Source organism: Erithacus rubecula (assembly GCF_903797595.1).
Source record: "Erithacus rubecula genome assembly, chromosome: 6".
Classification (NCBI taxonomy): Eukaryota; Metazoa; Chordata; class Aves; order Passeriformes; family Muscicapidae; genus Erithacus; species Erithacus rubecula.
Window position 1 is genome coordinate 14,158,204 of NC_136688.1, and position 20,353 is coordinate 14,178,556.

At 34.6% G+C, this 20,353-nt stretch overlaps 1 protein-coding gene across 3 annotated transcripts in view; it reads left to right on the forward strand.

Annotated features, from left to right (window-relative positions):
* The window catches only part of GAS2 (growth arrest specific 2), an 87,913-nt gene that overhangs the window by 38,156 nt on the left and 29,404 nt on the right, over positions 1-20,353 (forward strand). For all 3 annotated transcript variants that reach the window (XM_079310099.1, XM_079310101.1, XM_079310100.1), the window contains exons 5-7: positions 8,069-8,132; positions 12,638-12,782; positions 15,901-16,008. In XM_079310099.1, the coding sequence (XP_079166225.1) occupies positions 8,069-8,132; positions 12,638-12,782; positions 15,901-16,008 (317 nt within the window). The remainder of the gene's footprint in view (positions 1-8,068; positions 8,133-12,637; positions 12,783-15,900; positions 16,009-20,353) is intronic.

A 20,353-nucleotide genomic window follows, 5' to 3' on the forward strand; every position in this document is an offset into this window, starting at 1 on the left:
ACACATCACTTAATATTCATTTAAGTCAATTTTAAGAGGAACTTAAATGAGAGGAAAATCTTGCTATGTTTTCTTGCACACAAATGATTTTTCACCCTACACATACTTTTCTGAGAATGGAATGCTGTTCCTTAGTTCACTGCATAAGATAGTTTTTTATAAGTTTATAAGTTTTCTGTTTGGGGGAGTACGATACAAGTGCATGCCCTGTTCTGTCTGCAGACATTTGGCTATTTGTAAAGATGTAATGAATTGCACAGGAGGCAAAAAGATCCAAAACTTTTCTATTTCCTATGCTGACCATTTTTCCAGCTGGTTCCCTTGTGTGGTTCTGGACAAAACTTATCCCATACTACTGCTTCAGGGTGTTTCATGGAAAGAATTGTACTGCTTAGGAAATCACTGTTTTAATACTGCATATTCTTCATTGTTTTAACTCTTGTCTCTTCAAAGGAAAACTTTTGAATCTCAACGTCAGAGTTTTTCGGCCAAATCTCATGAAATTACGAGTCTAGTGTTTGTTATATGAAGTCAGATAAAAGTGTAAAGCAGCCATGATGACAGATCAGTTTCTGTGGAAGACAAATGAACACACTGTGCTGAATGAAGAAGCTTCTTTGTTCTGTTGCTCAGAAAGCCTTTGCCCTGTTGAAGCTCTTACGAGTCGTGACTGATCTATTCCCATTCTTTTACAGTCTTGTTATACTTCTGTAGTATAGCACAAATATTTCTGATAGTTTTGGTTTTTCATTTGTCTGTTCTTTTATTCTGAGGATTTTTAATTGCATTATTTTATATATCTGGGAGGAAATGCTTAGCAGAGGGCAGATTATTATCTCAAAGGTGGCAACTAGTAAGATGAATATATGTATTGACTCGATTATGTTAATTAAATCTTTAAGATTAAATTCTTATTTGATATGTTAAAACACGTGAACAATGAACAATAATTGTAGTTTCAATTATTTGAGATGGTGAAGAAGGTGGACATTTATCTAGGACCAAGAAGCTTGTAAACACCAGAAGATACATACCTCCCGTGCCTGAGATAGGCAGAAGAACCTCTGGTTAACAAAATGCCTCAAGGTATTTGAAGTTTGTATTGCTGTGGTAAGCCCAGCCATTTGCCATTGCTCCACAAATTTACTGTGCATTTTTAAGAAACCAGATCTTGTTTGGAGATGGAATTGACATAACTGGAATACTGACATTTGCTGATCAGTTAATTTTCACACATACACAGTGCCTTGCCTGCCATAGTAAAACACAGAGTTCGTGTTCCAGGGGACTTCCCCCTCTCAGAAAACTGAAGTGAAATATGACTGACTGCACAAACCTGTGCTCTATTTTGTTTGATTAGTGACTGATTTTCTTCATGGATTAAAAACTAGGTCCTGTTTTTTTTCTTCCCTTATTGTGTAAGGTACTAGTACAAAAGATTTATGGTGTTTGAAATGGGATTAGGACTTGATAGTATTTTGACCCATTTTTATGAAATTGAGGGTGTGGTAATCATGCCATTAAGAAAAATGGATAAAGCCAGTAGATATAATTCTCGCTCAGTTCAAACGTGAGCTCAAAGTTTTACTTTCTTTTGAGATTTTCCTGATGCATTAAAAATAATGATCAATCTTAACAGTTGCCAATCTAAAGCTTTTATGTTCCTCTCTCTCCCACAAATCACTTCACCAATGCATAGGAAGCAAAAATTCAACAAAGGTAAGTAATATCAAAGGTTCTTTTCAAAGTAATGAGAGATGTGTGTGAATGACATCTGTATTTGCACTGTCTCATTGAATTCTGCATTTTTAATGATTATTTGTGCTGAAATTATGGTTGCAGAGGTAACAGTTTTCCATATTTTCTTCTGGTTTTTCCCAGGGCTAATAAAATCAGTAAATTGGTGTGTAAATTGTTAGTGATAAAGCAGCTTTTTTCTGTCTGTGTTGGAGAACCTTATTGTATCAGTGTTCTAAATGGAGTGGATTTTTATCCTAATTTTTTTACTCTTATTCTACCTGCTTTATGGTATGTTGCTTTATAGCAAATACCATGTTATTTAATTAAAGGCACATAGTGATATTTTCATCATGCTACTGTATCATATAAAACATTCTTTTTTTGGCAAATATGTATTCTAAAATTATAAGAGTGATTTTAAAAATTTAGTGCATTGAAATACTCGAACAATGGATTTATGGCAGTACTGATTATAAAAAAAAAAATAAAGTACCAAATATATTAGAGATCAGCAAAATGAAATCTTTGCTAGCTAAGAGATTATTAATGGCTATTATTTCTCATTACTTGAAAAAACTATCTCATTGTTATGAGTTCTGAGAAAGTCTTTGAAATAATGCAAGTGTAATTGCACACAAATGCATCCAGTGCTCAGAACTCTCTAGGACTGAGACTGAAGTGATACAAAGGCATTCCTCACTGGAATTGGAGCTGTCCCAGAGACTAGAGCAGATGGGGCAGCCCATGCCTAATGAGCATGCAGGTAAGTGATGTTAATGGGAATGTTGAGTGTTCTTAGAGGCTTCTGTCTGCAAAGGGTTAACACTTCAGGGTTGGTCTAGACAAACAGGTGGACAGAGCTGTTCATATAATTTTGGTCTTGTCCTTCATTTGTGGACAATTTAGCAATGTATGTAATTAGTTAAAGTTAAGCACAGTTTCAATTGCTTTGTTGGATTTGGGCTATTGTTTAGCTGAGCTAAACAAGGAAACAAGATCGAAGTCTTCAAAATAAATAGAAGGAAAAGTAAATAGAATGAAAACTAGAGGTACTTGATATACTAGTAGATATGATTATGCTGTCTAATCATTAGTTACTTTATAATTGGAGGAGATAATTAGAGAGCTCGAAAGTTTGAAGAATTGTACTCTTATTTTGTTAGTAGTCTATAATATGATGTAATTTGTCTTGCTGGATGTTATCATGCTTTAACATAGGTTAAAATGCAAACAAATTGGAAACACAGTTTCCTGTTAAGGTTTTTAACACAGCCAGAGCTGATTGGTAGCAGTTTATCTCTAAGTGCAGAGACATGGCAAGAAAGTCTCCGAGTTATTGCCTTTGCAAAGAAAAGGAGGCTGGGGTATCTCATGAATAAGCTGCAGCTCATACACGACCATCTGTTACAATTATAGCAACACAGTACGTAGGGATAATCTTGAACACTGCAAAATAGAGGGACACCATGTGTGCTCCCTGCAATTGTTGCCAAATCTAGCATGCTGGTCGTATTTTTTTATTTTTAAAGTTAGCGTATTTAAAGGAGAAAGAATTAGTTTTGTTACTACTAAAAATTATGATCCACAATCCAAATTTTGATCATCTATGCAAATCTTGAGGTACAGTGTCATTGAATGGTCATCTTAGATGTATCAGACTATGTAGGACTCTGAACATTATGTGTTAACTCCTTGCATGTAAGGATATTAATGCTGCCTTTAACTCCTCTGTTCCCCTAAGTATACTTTGTAAATTTCCCTGCATAGATTTAAGGGCAACAGATCCCCACAGTTATGGTAATTTTATATATGGAAGCATTCGAGGTGGAGATATTTGAGATAATTTTTTATTTTGAGATAATACTCAAAGACAGCTCTTGGACAAATAAGAATGGTAAGATTTTCTGTGATTGCTTTAGTTAAGTGAACATAAGTTAAGTGAACATAGTTAAGTGAGCCTAAGTTCTGAACTCTTCGTGGTAATGGAGTGTTGTTGGATGATTATAGGATTTGGAACCAATGAATATTCTGCATCTCTTCCATGGTAAAATCTGCCCAGCAAGAAAAGGGTTTGCCACTGAGTGTGCCAGCATGCTGATATGTTGTTAGTTTTGGGAGTTGTTGGATGCTGCTGATGGTTAATGTTTTGTGCTTGTATATTCTATGCACCTGTGCACACAATATGTGACATGGACTTCTTTTGATGCAACTGATTGATTAGAGTTCCATGGACAGGTTTCCTAAATAAAAGCATTTAGTATTTTAGTGGGAATAGTAAACTGAAACGCAAACACTTCTGATTTCTCTTCTAACACTGTTGGTCTAAAGCTTATCTTAAAAAAATACTCAAATGTTGCTTGCTTAAAAATATTTTAGACATGGAGAAAAATATTTTTTAATTATTACTGTAGTTTATCTGATTTTAAGATGCAAGTTTTTTCTGTTCTTTTATACTGACACATCTACATATTGTAACACTGTGTTAAAATTTACATGAAGTTGCATCAGAATAAGATTTTATCCCATCTTTCACAACTCTTTACTAAACTACTCATAACATTACTGAATATACCTCATTTTGAGGACTATAGAAGCATCCTGAACTTTGTGCTGTTACCACTAGATTTTCATATTAAACTAATGAATTTCAGTAAATTGTTACTGTTTAGATGATCTTTATATTCCTTCTAGATGAATTCTTTACTATCCTTAGGTCTAGTATGCTGGACACCTTAATTGTTTTGGGTCTTCCATCAGTGATTGAGCTGAAATGGTGCAGGGAGTGTGGGGGAAGCACAATTGTGTCGTGGCATAACTCTGATGCAGAAGCAAGGGTAAGTTTGGGAGAAGTTAACAGTGTGTTGACAAGGCAATTTTTTTTAAGAACAAAAAGCGTTCTGTAGGATCAGAATAAAAATTAAAGGAAAAAGTAAGAGACAATAGGAAAGATCACAGGACCAACCTTTTGGAAAACTTTCCCTAAAGTAGTGTGAGTTCTGATGGCAATTGGAAGCCTGTGATAATAAATACTATATCACTTGGTAAAACTCTTTGCTTATAATTGGTTAAGGAATGATTTAGAAACATAAATAATTTTTACTTTTTATGGTTCAGCTATGCCTGATATCTTAATCTTTTTCTAAAAAAAAAAGGTGTATGTTAGAAGGAAGACTGACTTCTTTAAAAATGGCTTATTAAAGTGTTAGGAGCCAAGATTTGAAACTTGTCAGGAAGTTGAGAAAAGTTTATTTCTGTATTGTGATTGGATATTCTGCTAATTAAAAAAAAACCCCACAAAATCACAAACAAAACAAAAAACCTGAATGTTATTGTGAACTTTCAGTTTAAATGTGTTCAATAAACACATGGACTCCATGTGCATTGTGGGTTCTGTCTCCTCACAGTCAGGTTCTAAAAGTGCTGAAAGCAGAGGCTCTTCCTCCTCTGCTTCTCCTGGTAGCATCCAGGCACTGTTGAGGAGCTTGGGGAAGGGACTGGTGCAGGAAAAGTGTGGTGAACAGCATGTAGGAAAGAAATGGAAGTACATGGAAGAAGCACAAAGGCTGAGTGAACAAAAGAGGAATACCTGTAGAAAGAGAATGGGACAGCAACAAGATGGGAGCAGTGTGAGGAAATGTTATTGCCAGAGAGCAGCAAGGATAAAAACTACCAGGAACTGAAAAGAAATTATTGTTAACAAGGAGGGGCTGGGGGGTAGCATGCAAAGATGAAGGCAATGAGAGGCAATGAGGAAAGCAAATAAGAAGCATTTAAAGAGATGAGATGAAAAGCAAAAAGGCAGGACACCTAAAATAACCCAGATTTATTTGTACTATTTCTTTATCCTTCTATTGCATTCTTGTCAATCAAATGCCATCAGTAAGATTCTTTGAAAAGATGGATATTTCCATTAATTTTAAGAAGGAGATCTGCAGAAAATAACATTTATTGGTCTTGGAAGTCCCCAAATACATGTGCTGTATAGTCCTCAGGAATGCTAATATTTTCTTGTTAGAAGCACTGTCTTATGAGATGACCTGGTGTTTGTTTTTGTGGTGGATATTGCCTGCACACATCTTCATCATCTAACAATGATTTCACTGTGCCACATTGTTCAGTGTGAAATGCATGAAATATATTATGTTGAGTCAGGCTTGCTAAAAGTCTGTGAAATCTGTTTGGGTAGATAATTTTTTTACTTTTTTAATAAAATTTTCTCCTAGCTATGTTTATGGATCTTTTTGCAAATAGTAGTGGCTGAACCTCTCTTTTTCCTCCATTCCAAAGTCATCCATATGTGCACATTTATGAATTGCAATTGACTCTTTTTGACTATTCTAAACCAAATTTATTCCATTTATATATTGGGGGATGCCTTACTTCTTTAAATCAAGTTTCATTTTGGGGCTGTCATAAGCTTAAAACCAGAATAGCAGAATACACTTTCAGGGTCATGAATGTAACACTTTAAAAATACTGATTACTAGTAAAGATAAATATTTAATGTAATTACTGTTTGTAGGAAGGACGAATGTCTTCAGTTATATTCTCAGTAACAGATGGCTGAAGAATAAATATATTTTTCCTAGTGCAGCGCCTGTTTAGTTTTCATGCTCTGCAGTTTCACTTCTGGAAGTATATTTGGATCAGATTAGAGGACAGATTCATATCTCTCAAAGGCCCACACAGGCACTAGGCAAAGATATTGGGATGAGCATTCAGCTCACACCACTTACACTTATTCATGTCAGGGGAAATGCAAGTTGAAGTCACAGAAGCTGGAGGTCTGCCTCAGGGCCTTAGTTACCTAGAGATGTTCAAGTCTGTGGCTTCCTCTTTTGGGTGTCATACATGCATAGAGCAAAGTAATTGCTTTCAGACTTTAACTGGACATTAAAATATCTTTTTCAGGAATGGTATTTTTTCTTCATGCATTTGAGTTAGGTGAGTCTTTAGATTACAGAAAGTTTTTATAGCTGATGTCTTGACCTTAACTCATTAAAAACAGATTTATTTTGATGCTGTTCATTTTTTTTCTGAATTATACAAATAATCACACAATTACTTTTTGGTCTCAATTCAATCTGAAGTGCAAGGTGCAAATTTTTACTGTGGTGGAAATTTTTAAAACCTGATTTTTACCCACGAGGGCTTTGCTCTAGTAGATATTTCTGAAGTATAGAATACAGTGTACTCCTAATTATTTTTCCTTATGTTTTTCTTCTCTTGAAGGTTTTGGGAAGTTAATTATGCAAACGGCCACAGACCTTTCTTCATTTATTGATTTTGGATTTTCTTTATATGCTTTGCTGGACTTCTTTACAGAACATTACCTATTCTGAATTGTGGGGGGAAGAATGTGTTAGTTTATTTCATAATATGAAGTATTTCATAATGGTGTTGGTGGTATTTCATAATTGTTATAACTTGCCCCTGTAAGCAAGGGTAACTGAGGTTCTTACTAATAGATTCCTTTGAGTAGGGATGAGAGTAGAACCACACTGAATGATTAGTGTTTATACACACACGCACACACACACACACACACACACACACACACACACACATATATATATATATATATATATATGGCAGGTTTATTTTAAATCAGTTTGGTTGCAATGGAAAAGAGGTATGTAGCCATGTTGCTTATTATCATTTATAGAAATGCCGCAAAGTATGAAGATACCACTTAAGAAAATACAGAGAATGGATAAGAACAGAGTGTGAAGTGAGACTTAATTGTTGCAATTTCAGTGTCTCATTTGGACTGATAGTCACAGTTTTGCTCTGTTGAGGATGGGATAAGCACATGAAACACCAAGTTCAATAATAAACAGTCAGGTTCAGGTGAGAGCATCCAGGGTACTCCCCTGAGCAAAGAGTTTTGCATGGTTTGTTACAGTACTGTGATCATGTACAGTCCTCTGATGGAAGGCCTCAGAAATTAGGATATTAATTCTCTTAGTTTTAAGAAAGAAAAGGATCACTCTAATGTTATTTTTTACTTTCTACTAATTAAAATGTTGTGCCAGATCTCTTGATTATTTTTCAATAGTTATTAACTGCTTGCAGATTACCAATTATCCCAGATAATTATTCAGTGATTTAGATAACTAAATGGAACTTCTGAACTGTCTGAATTCTGAGAACCAGTCATCAGTCCCATCCTTTTTATTCCAGTAAAACTCTACTGTAAGCAAAAGAAAACAAACTATTACTGGAGTCAAGAATTACAGATGTTGATGATTAGGTTCCATTCCATTACTAAGATCTTTAAAATAGCTTTTATTTATCAATATTTTCCATCTTCATTTTGCTTTTCTAGTCCTCCATAAGCAGCCAAGAGAAGTGTGCCTTTGTTTGCTGGAACTTGGAAGAATTGCAGCAAGGTAGGTGAAAATATTTGATGACCAATTAAATATTTGCTATTGACAGCAGGGGCTCTTGACAGACATATTAAATCAGCACATCTCAAGCTAACTTTTCTGCTCATTAGGTTCAAATAGAATGTTTGTCTTGATGTCATTCTTGAGGGCAGGTGTTAACAAATATTGCAAAATTTCTGTACCTCAATAAAATGCTTTTGGCTATCCTTGTATTAGCAGAGGAAGGGTTTGAGATTTTTTTTTCCTATAAAGCTTTGTGCCATTTCTCCTTCTGAAGTCAGATCTCTCTATAACAACTGCAATTTAATTAAGTTTCCTGGTAATAAGTTGATCTTCACATGACCTAAATCTGACCAAGATGATTCTAGCTGTGCTGGACTTCCAGTACATTGTCATGTTGTCTTTGACACCAAGACAAAGACTTTTGCTGAACAAGCAAAATTACAGTGACTAGAATGTGATTTTTCCCCCCTTTTTGCAGATGCAGATTTAACCAGCCTAGTGCATAACACTTACTAAAAAATACATGAGCAGCAGCACTGCTGCCCAGTCTTGCATGCAAACTGCAGTTATGTTCATCTGTGTGTGTCAAATTGGAGAACCTTGCTGTTCACATAGTTTCATTAATTTCAGAATTCCTGTAGTAGCAATGAAAGTGAAGGAGACACCTATTTATTGCTAGTTTAAGAACTAGTATTGGCTGTATTAAAATTGCATCATGTATATTTGTATTTTGTGAATGAACTTATATGGAAAACAAGTTTCAGAAAAGCCATTATTGTCAATGGAAGCTTGCATAGGAACAGTCATGATCAAAAAATAGTGATTTCTTGGGCTCAAATGGCAGATTGTTTTAGTTTCCCACAAAGAAGAAAGCATTTTGATCTGCAGGTGCATGATGAAATAAATTTTAATGAATCCTAATTTACCTGAGCAAACAAACCCTGCTTTCAATACAGCTTGGAGATAGACCTACCAGTACCCAAAGACCCTATGCCTGGGGCATAACTCTCAGGGTATCTGCCCCAGTTGGTTGCTTTATAGTATCCAACTCCCTCAGATCATTCATGTTTGTGGTTAGGGACTGTTGGATTCTGCTAAAGTTGGCTGAGTCATTTTGCAGTGAGATTTGATGTCTCAATAGATTTACAAGAGGGTGAAAATAGACTCTTATCCTTTATATTTGTCTTAATCTTCCATGTCTCAGATGCTTTCTGTTCCAGACATGAAAAGAAGTACTGAACAAGTAAATAAGTCATGTTTTCATTTATTATGCATATCCATCCCTTTACCCTTAAAATATTTGTATTTTATTTTTTATTTGTAATACATAAATATTGCCATATATCATTCATTATTATTTTATTTATTGTGTTTCTCTTTTTTATGTTCCTTTATTTTAATTTTATTTATAGCTTAGGAGTCAGATAACATGTCTGTCAACTTTTTCCTGCTCTAGTATCTCTTCAAATATAAACAAACCCCCATTTATAATCTTGTGTGCTTCCAAGTTACACAAAAACTGAAGTGGGATGTCAGGTTAATCCAATTGAAAGCCAAATATATGATGACCATTTTGCCTGAGCTGGGAAAACTAGAACTGTATGGGAAAGGAGAATTGATACTGGCCTTCATTAAGTATAGGAAAGAGCACGTTGAAGTGACATTGCTGTGCTGCTTTAAACAAGAGAGAAGTCAGATGTGTGCTTTGTAAAGAAACTGGGTCTGTTGGCAGTCTTAGGGATCTGCTTTCCAGAACAGGAGCTGCAGAGATCTTTGAAAAAGTGCCTCAGTCCTTTTTTAAAGAACAAAAAAAGTAGGAGACACTGAGGAAATTTAGGAGCAGAAAGAAATGTTCAAAGTGGCATGAAGGACTCGGGTCCTTCAAGGACTCAGCTTTTGGCACACTCTGCCCAGCTAGATTACTGCTAGTCTTCAGGGTCTGTAACTCCTGTAACTAAAACCTAAGTTTTTTTATTTAATGCAAATAGACTTGTGATTGAGGCAAAAATGAGGAAGAATGAGGATTGTTTGAGGAGGCATTAAACTGAGCTCTGTTCTGCTGAACTTGAACTTGTATTCAACAGATAGGGGAGACAGGTGATAATTTACCTTTGCTTTAGTAATACTTTTATCATGTTATTTCATAATGTCCTCTTAGATAAATTAGGGACAGATTAGGGACAGGTCTTCATGGATGGACTTGCATGGATGCACAGTGAGTGGGAAACTGGTGTAACCACTTGGCTCAAAGAGTGCCAGTTCAAAGATATTAATAAAAATACAGTAATAAATGATAATTTAATAATGATAATGATAAATTGCCTTGAATTTAATTTCTTTATGAAAACAAAGTTCTGAGATTGTCTGCAAAGCTTCAGTAGTTAAAATGAGATCTTCTGTCACTGGCAGATGTTATATCAATGCAGTGAGATTTATGAGAGAAATCTCCTACAGGGTGGAATTGACCACTGACAATGCAGTGGGTTGCATAGGTCCAACATGCTCCCTAAGTATTTGAAGGTCAGAGATTTTACAATGGAAAACAGCTAAATTATTTTTCCTGCATGAAGAATGAAGTTCTTGGGTTACTGTTAAACTCTGTGGGGTTAAACAACCCTCACTAGTCTTTTGGACTTACTGTTGAGCAATTTCAAGGTCTTTCTACTATTGTATTCAATTTTACCTTGATAAAAATGGAAAGTGGTGCTCTAAGAAGTCTAACAGAGATCATGTTACAGTCCAATGCTGCCTCACGGGTAGTTGTGAGAAGCCAGGCTAAACAGGAGCAGAAAAGGAAATGCTCAGCATACCTTCCCAGAATTTGCACCTCTACCCCTCTCAGAAAAGATGTGGTTTTTACAATTTCAGCTTTCCAGCAGCTTTGCTTCAGGTTCATACTGCATGTGGGAAAAAAAAGTGTGTGTGTGTGTGTGTGTGTGTGTGTGTGTGTGTGTGTGTGTGTGTTTGTTGATTTTGTTTTTCAACTCTTCATCAAAGGAATTTAGAATACTGGAAATACAGGAAACTTTAAAAATCTGTCACAAAACACATAATGTAGAAACTATGAAAAGTCATAGAAGCAAATAAGCAAGATTTCTTACAGTGGAAGAGTTTTATTTGATGAGTAAGGCTGTATGCAGGAATAGGCTTAGAGCCCAGTGGGAGTTAAATTATTTGCAGCCTGTCAGCATCTGCAGACAGACAGGAAGTAAATAGATTGTATATAAGTGCTTGCTTCAATGTTGGCTGACTTTCCATTAGGCAGGCTGCGCCAGTTAGAAGCCAATACAAGCACAGATTTGGTTCTTAGTTTACTTTCTATTAATTTACAAGGCAGTAGTATGACTAAATTAAATATTACAAGAAAAATGCAAAAGCTAGTATATGCACTTATATTTTTTCTTTGTACACTTCTAAGATCATTAAGGTATTTATCTTACATTTTCATTACATATATTTGCCACTGCTCAATATTTTAGTGTCCAGACCTTTATCTAGGTAAATCAGTATTTAGTTCTGCATCTGAATTATGGACTTTTCTGCAACAGAAGAAAATATTATTTCATTTGTGCAAGTAGTTTGTTATGAGAAGTCTACCTGGCATGATAACTTCTCCAAGGTGAAGTCATTCTCTGAAAAAGCAACTCTGGGTGTTTTTCTGGGGTTTCTTCAGTGTTGGCAGATTAAAAAAAAACAAAAACAAAATAACAAAAAAACCAGAAGAGGATTATCAGTAGTTAGGAAAATGGGATGCCCTTTTAGACTTCTGACTTCTGTCCATGCTCTGCTGCTTGCTGTGAGATACTGACTCAATCACTTGCATAAAGCTTTTAAGAGATCTTTCAAAAGGACCTTTCTCTTCAAGTACTGTTTTGAGTTTATCGATACTGAAGCTGCATGTATTTTGTTCTAGCTGGAGCTACAAGTGTGTTGCCATTGTAAACTGAGATCTCATGACTGGCTGTCAGAAATCAATTAGTAAAATCAGTAACCAGTTATGAAGAATAGTGGCCATGTCTCAGTTTACTTATCTATAAATTCAGTACAATAGCTGAGACCAGGAAAACCCTTAATCACTTTTAATTTGGATTTCTTTGAAAAATTCTAACACAAAGTATAAGTTGTCAAGTAATTTGAAAAAATGCTGTTTGGAACAACAACAACAAAAATTTTAAAAAGTGCTTGACTCTGTCCTGCATGTTATTGCAATTTTTGGTCTAGTGCTGTTCATAAATTATTCACCAACATCTGTGGTATCACACAGAGAAGCTGAAAAAGTACCTGTACTTCCTGTAAATTTGATTGACTGAGAGACTGCATCTAAATTATTTTTTTCCATTAATTTGAAATTATGGCAGTAATGGTTGATGCATTTTATACATGCTTATTACTGTGTGCATCATTCTGTTATTGCACACAAAGTAGAAATTTTTTCCAATGTTTTATTTTAAAATACATAATACTTTATATGGACTAATAATTTATTATTTGTATGTTTCCAAAAGGTTTGGTGTGGAACCTCCTGGATTAATAAAACTGGAAAAAGAGATTGAACAAGAGGAAACACTTTCAGCTCCCCTTCCATCTCCTTCACCATCACCCACCAAGTCTCCTGGGAAAAAGAGCACAGGAAAATTGTTGGATGATGCTGTAAGTTGTGGAAAGAAGCATCTTCCTATCTTATTGGTTCTGATATGCATTTACTTGCACAACACACAAGCTGAGTTTAACATCTCACTATTTTTAACATCTGTTAACTTATAGAGTAATTTGTTTTTTGACCACAATTATTTATGTCTGAAGCTTGGAAAAAAAAAAGTCACACTGTGTAGGAGCTCTGCAGCTTAGCCTAGCTTTGTGCTTAGGGCCACATTCCCTTCCTATTATTCTTTTACTCCTTATTCACCGACTCCCACTTGGTGCTTTGTCTGAGGAAGGACTGAGTCAGGACAAGGTTTGGCTCAGACTGACTTGTACTGAATGTTAACAAACATTCTGAGATATTTCAGCCTAATTTTTAAGCTGTTCTGCATGATTCTCACATAGTAAAAAAACCATTGTTTTCCTCATTGTTAGAATCTTGCTTTGAATTTTATTAAACTTGTTGCAGCATATTGAGTATTCGTGTTTCTGGTGCAAACCTACAGTTGTTCATTTGAAATAGCTGAAATCAGATGAAAAGGACACATTTTGAGACCATGAAGAGGTTAAACTGGAAAAGTACAAATCTGGCCTGTAAAAAGAACCAGTTACCATAGTAACTACTACATTGCAAGGTAGATGTGCCACCTGGGAGTTACAAAGCCCTTCTTGAAAATCCATGTGCCACTTTCCTGTTACAAAGAGCAGATGGAATGTAATGTTCGTTCCTTTTATTAAAGCCCTTTTATTTGATGCATATAATTACATTTAAAATTTTCTGGTTTGCATTTCTGCCTTAACTTTGCAAAAGCACTCGTGTTTCAACAGAATTGCGAAAGAACAGTTACGTGTAGAAGGAGGCTGGTAAACTGCACATAGAAATTGAGCAGAGTATGTAGGTTTTCTCTAACCACCTCCTTTAATTTAGAAAGCAGTACGGATAGAAACAGAATGGAATTCATCCAACTAGATTCCTGACCTGCACTGCCCCAGACACTCACACCATAAAATAGCACCAGTTGCTCATATAGTCCAGACACAAAATAAAATATAATATAATTCCTCCCTCTGCTTCCTTATTTGATTTCCAAATTCCACTCAATACTTCTATGTCCTTTGGGACAGTAAGGCAATGGAACCCTCAATAGCAGGATCAGCAGTGAAGATCTGATTATTCTCTGTTTTACACCAGAATAGATCTGTTGGCCTTCATTCCCCACAAGCTGAAGATGGTTCTGTTTTGCTTACACGCTTCAAAACCACCTTGAACTTGTCTAGGCCCAGCTACTTTAGGTTTTTGGTTCCTTATATGAACTCTGGTAGACAAAGCATTAAGTTCCTACTGCTCATTTTCAGCTATCACAGTGATAAATGCCATAGGATATTATGTCAGGAATCCCTGATTATTGAGCAGTATTCAGAGGGCCACTGCCAAAAAGCTCCCTAAGCACAATTCCAGTCTTGGTACCACATTCCAAGAAATACAGGAATACATTTTTTTTCATCCCCAGCACCTGCACTTGGATTGAAGTCATCAACCACCAATTTTATGTAAATTATTCCTGCTGTACATTGACAATCTAAATAGTTTATTCACCAGAAATGGAGGCTCTCATCCATGTTGATAAAAATTACTTGAGTAACAGATCTTAAAATTCCAAATGTAATTCATTCAAAGTGAGGACAACTCATCTGATACCTGAGAAACACTTTTTGTGTTTAAAGTACATTTAGAGTTCCTCTGTTAAGTGTTATTTTAATTATTTTTTTCATAAAAATATTATGCCCTGATTAAAAAAAAGTCTTAAGAAAAAAACCCTCCATAAGGTAATAAAGTTTTTCAGATAAAGGCATTGAACCATTTCAGAAATAATTGGAAAGCATTTAAATCACTCAACAGGGCTAGTTTCAAAACCTTATACATTCTTTTTTGTTTATTAACATACTGTAACTTAATCCGTAAAGCAGATCTGAGAAACATTTGTACTTCAGAAGCTTTATCTATTCATGATAAACAAAACACTTTGTTAGAATGCTACAGCTTTGGCCAGGCTTTTTTAATTTTTTTGAAACAATTTAAGACTTTAATTTGTTAGCTATTCTGAAAATATCCTTTCCTGGGCCTCAGACCATTTTTACAGGCCTTGATTTACAAACTGGATATAAAAATGTCTTTGCAATATTGTTTGAAGTGGACAAACATCTGCAAGTTCCTCTGGCATTTTGCATTGTTTGATGTTGACATACTAGGTACATACTTCGTCCAAGAAAACCACAGTGTGTGAAAATGCTGCACTTAGTCTTGCTGCTCCTATATAGAAGTGCAATGTGAATGTCAAGTAAGAGTTTCACAGTCAGATCTGCTCTTTTGATATTGATGCCTTTGCTAGTTTGCCATTGTTGAAATAAAAAAGTATACTTTTACTAAACATCACTGTCTTTGGTAGCACATGCCAGACCAAAGAGGCTAAAGTCAAGCTGATGCAGCTAATAACAAGCAGGAAAGTGTTTTTTCATCTGTTCTTTCTCAGCCCTTATTTTTGGGGCTATGTAGCTAGGTTTGGCAATGATAGTGTACTTCAGGTCCCTTTAAATTAACTTTGCTTGAACTAGCCCTAACAAGAACATCATGAAAGGGAAGTTGAAACTACTGGAGAGTGACATGACATGAATTTTTAATCATGTCACAGTATTTTCTGCATGTTTTTTTCCTAAGGTGTTAGTGCACAATTTTAAAGAGGCAGGGTCTCTTACTGGTAAGAAAGACACCTCCATATTTATATTTATTTAGAGGGCAGGATGCATCTTATGACGTCTTTGTTTTGCCTGTTAGCTGTATTAGCACTTTGAGCTGATTTCGTCATAAAATACTGAGAGTACAATTATAAAAGTTTGGTGCTAAACTCCATGTAACAAACTGCTTGACTTCAGATAGAGTGCAAATTTGATGCTCAACTATGTGACATTTTTAACTCAGCTACTAAATCATTGCAATTGGAAGCACCACAGGGTACTTTCTGGAGTTAAGAAAAACTAAGAAATATATCACCAATTAAGATTTATATTAAATGATACATTATGACATGCTATTTTAAACAGTTCCTATCAATAACTTTTTATTTTATAGGTTAAACACATTTCTGAAGATCCACCTTGTAAATGCCCTAATAAGTTCTGCGTGGAGCGTCTTTCACAGGGAAGATACAGAGTTGGAGAGAAGATCCTTTTTATTAGGGTAAAGATTTTATCTTCACTTTTTAAATTTTACTTTGTTTTTACTTTACTGCTACCTTCCACTTTGAACATTGTATCACTGATTAACAGGAAAAAATATTTTCTGTTTAACCAGCGCTGACTCATTTTTATTACACAGTTGGAGAATAAATAACCCACAGTGTGTTAACTGACCCAAGGAATTATTAATATGTGATAAATATCCTTCTGACTTTAGGACATTGAATTTATTCTCTCTTTAATTGGTTGCAACCAAGAGAAAAGTCTTCAGAAATGGACCTGGTGACCTCTCAGTTTAGCTTGAAAGAATATCCACTAGATTAAAACAACCTTTCTCTCACTGTCTTTTGACTGATACTGTTTAACAGGCCAGGAAACAGATCAAAGGCTTCATGATCATTGAATTGCCAAGTCATGACTAGGGTATATTGCTAATGCAGCATGAGCAAACTATTAAAATCCGTAGTACTTCATTTCATTAACAGATATTTCCAAACCCAGAGTTGTATTTCAGACTTTGTATGTAGAGTATTAACTCCCATGGCACAAAGTTAATCAGTATCAATATTTGCTAGCATTATTGTAGGGCTGAATTTAGCACATTTATACTTTCAAAGCCTAATTCTTCTGGTCCCTCTATATATATCTGTGGTAATTATAATTGAAAATATGCTAATCTTGTTATTCTATAGTTGCATGTTAAAAATTTGATTCATACTATGCTTCTTTCCATCTTCTCCACGTGCGCTGTTCTTGAGCCAAGACTAACAAAATGATAGGTCTTGCTCTCAAATGACTGTTATCCCTATTTTGCTAAAGGCACGTAACTGTGACCTGATAAAACTGAAAAAAAAAATTGATAAAACTTGTAAACAGAAGTCAGAGGGATTCCTTCTTATCTGCAGAAGTCAAGTTCCTTGTTCAACAAAATACCAGAGTGGTTATGCAGTCATAAACTTCTGCTTAACATAACTTAAAGTGGAGTCAATGAAGCCAGATAAGGGTTTGGGTTTTCTCAGGAGTGTGAAATTTGGAACATATGTAAGTACTGTGCTGAGTAAGTATTGAGAACTTCTAATTAATTCAGTAATAGGTCAAAAAGAAGAAGAAATAAGGGATTTGTTAAATCTCACAGGTAGTTCGAGATTTAACATCCTATTATAAAGGATTAATAGCTTTTCTGATTTTTAGCTAGTGATACTTTTTTTATTTTAATTCTGCAGTATATTTAGGTAATATCTTCATTACTAGTTTCAAACCACTTTGAAGAAGGTAGTCATTATTAACCAAAGACTACCTCAGTAATCTGGCACAGTTTAATATTTACAGTTTCTTCCTTTTGATTTTCATTTTAAAAACAGTATAGAAGAATTTTTAATCTTTTATTTTTGAGAAACTTGAGTTCTGCCAGAATGGTGAGTATCAAATTCCCTTTTCCTGACTTCTTTATGATGCAATCTAGTCTAAGCCAGATTTCATTCCAAGTTTGCAAACAAAAATCACCCTTTTCATATCACACTACTGCATTCCAAGTTGAATTGTGCAAAAAAATAACAGTAATATAGATTAGGTATTAAACAGCAATATTAAAGATTATTCCTACAAATATATCAATGGAAGCTTGTAATGCATTTCACTGGGAACAAGTTCATGTTCCTAGGTTTTAAAAGTCAGTTGTCTTTTGGTTTTGCTTGTTTTGAACTTCCCTTTGGAACACTTCACTGGATCACAGTAAGTTTTTACTTTTCACTCTACATGTTCTTCTGTACATAACTAGATTTGTTAGCCTTCCTTTGGAATCCTTTGGATACTTGTGAAAAAGCACACTTAAGATGTGTAGCTAATTATTAATTTTATTGGTATTTGGGACCCTATTTGATGCCACTGGGGTAGTTCCTCTATGCTGTATGCTCTTTACACAGCATGACACAGCCAAATACATGCCATTTGTTTATAACCCAATGTGTTCCAGCTGAATTGAGATCAACAGTTTCATTCTTTTAAGATGGCTTAGTATATCCACTGCTGATCAGCCTATTAGCTTTTCCCAGCAATCTCTACAGAATTTAAAACCTCTGTCATTTCAGTGATGCTATAAGTATACCATGTGGTAGGAGTCAACTCCAATCAATTGATGGTTAAGATTATTTTTTCCGACATTATTTAATAATATAATATTTGAAATTTTTTTTTCTAATTCCACAAGTTCTGTTAGGAAAAAAATCCAAACCAATGTACAAACCAGAAGAGAAAGTGTTCCCAAGTTCCTCTTTTTATTAATTTATATCCATATATGAAATAACAAGGAACAGCAAAGCAAAATAAAACATGGCAGAGCATAGATTTCATGCAAAAAAATCAAAGAAACAAATTACATGTGTCAATTTAAAGTAATTCTAAGGAAAGAAAACCCTTTGGAATGTGTAGCAGAAAGCACACATGGGGTAATGATCCCATTAAAATTAGAGGGTTTTTTTTTTACATGGGAAAATATCTAAATTCTTAGTGGGAGTTTTAAATCTGTGAATTAAGGGAAATTATGAAACTTCATGAAAACATTAAGATACTTAAATCTGATAAAATTGCAGGTGCCAAAAGCAGTTTTTTATGCATGAAGTGATTCTATAATGCATAAAATGGATATAATTAGCATAATGCTGTGATAGCTTAGATACTAAAAAATTATTTTCAATAACAATGTATCTGATGGTAGATTCCTTTTCCTTCCTTCCAAATAGCAATGATTCTAAATTCCACTTGCACAGAAAAGATGGATACATGGTTTATAGTAATGGATTATATTAATAAGTTGAAATAAATGACTAGCTTATTTAAAACTGAAACATTGTTTTACAATTAGTGGGATTGCTATATGTGTGCAACATACAATTAATCATTTAATTTTCACTCCTACCATGCTACCATTATGCCTTAATCTTTCAGAATGGAAGTGAATGAATAAGCCTGTTTTTAAAAAATAAAGAATAACAAATCATGGAAAGTTGTACAAATGTTTGGTTCATAAATTGGACAAGAGAGTCACAGAATTTGAAGTGCTTGCTTCTTGCAAAAGGTAGAAAAATAGTTATTAAGAGAGATTTTTATAGTAAGAAATGTCAGTCACACCTTTACAAAAAGTATTTTGCTAACAGTTTCAGTGCCAAGAATTCTGTTTTCAAATTACCTCATGTTGTATTGTATATGCATTAGCATGAGCATTTCCCACAATCTAACCAGCTTCTCTCAGAAAGATCTGTAGTTTTGGTCCATACCCATGATGACATTCAAATTGTTGGGAAATTATCTTTATGCAACTGGAATCACATTAGATGACATAATGGGTTCTGGGTTTAAAGCTTCTGATTTTTCCTGTGAAATATCAGTGTTCTCTATCTTGCAGACCAGTGGATAAGTATATCATTGCTCTTAAATGATTGACCTTGTATTCTTAATAATTAATAAAATGTAACATTATTTTGGTATAGTAACAATAAAATGTTTATTTAATACTTTTTTCTTCTAAATCCCAGGAAAGGAAAGGTGTTATTTGCCTGCTACAGCACCTGTGTAGAAACTTTATTTTCAGATTCACTAACACAATATATGCATAATATGTATGCTTACATATAAATATAAATAAATAAATAAATAAATAAATAAATAAATAAATAAATAAATTGCTCTACAGACAGTCCAGTATGCACTACTGCCTCTTCCCGGTGATAAAAATTTATTTTTGTATAAATATAGCAGCACATTTTACTCCAAACCACCCAGGCAGTGATGATGTATCATATACCCTATACAAACTAGAAATATGGAGAAATGGAAAACAGATTGATTATACAGATCTCAAGACTCAAATGCTTTGTTCTGCCTTTTCAATTCAAATGCATGAGTTCTACTCACAGCTTTCTCATAGTGTTTATCTGTCTTTTGTTTTTCCTTCAGCATAATTTTCATATCTTTTTTGTCTTCCTTATTCCAAAGATTTTCACAGTTGTTCTGCTTTTCCCAGGTGTTTTCACTTAAAATCTGCAAAAGTGAAAATCCTTTCCTAAACTTTATTGATAAGAAATAACTTTCAGAGTGTTAAAAATGTCAAAATCATGGGCAGATCAGGAGTTTTAATTAACCTAACTCCAAAGGAGATGCAGTGCAATGCCTGGGATCTTGTGAGTGAATTCTGAAAACACATCTTGGGCCTCAGGGCAGCAATGGTCATTGGTCTCTTTGGGCTTTACTAATCTCAGTCCTGTGTTTGTAGACAACTGCTGTAATTCTCAGCTTGAAACTGCAAAAGGGAAAGGCACATCTGAAGTCCAGCCCTAGTTTATGCCCAGATA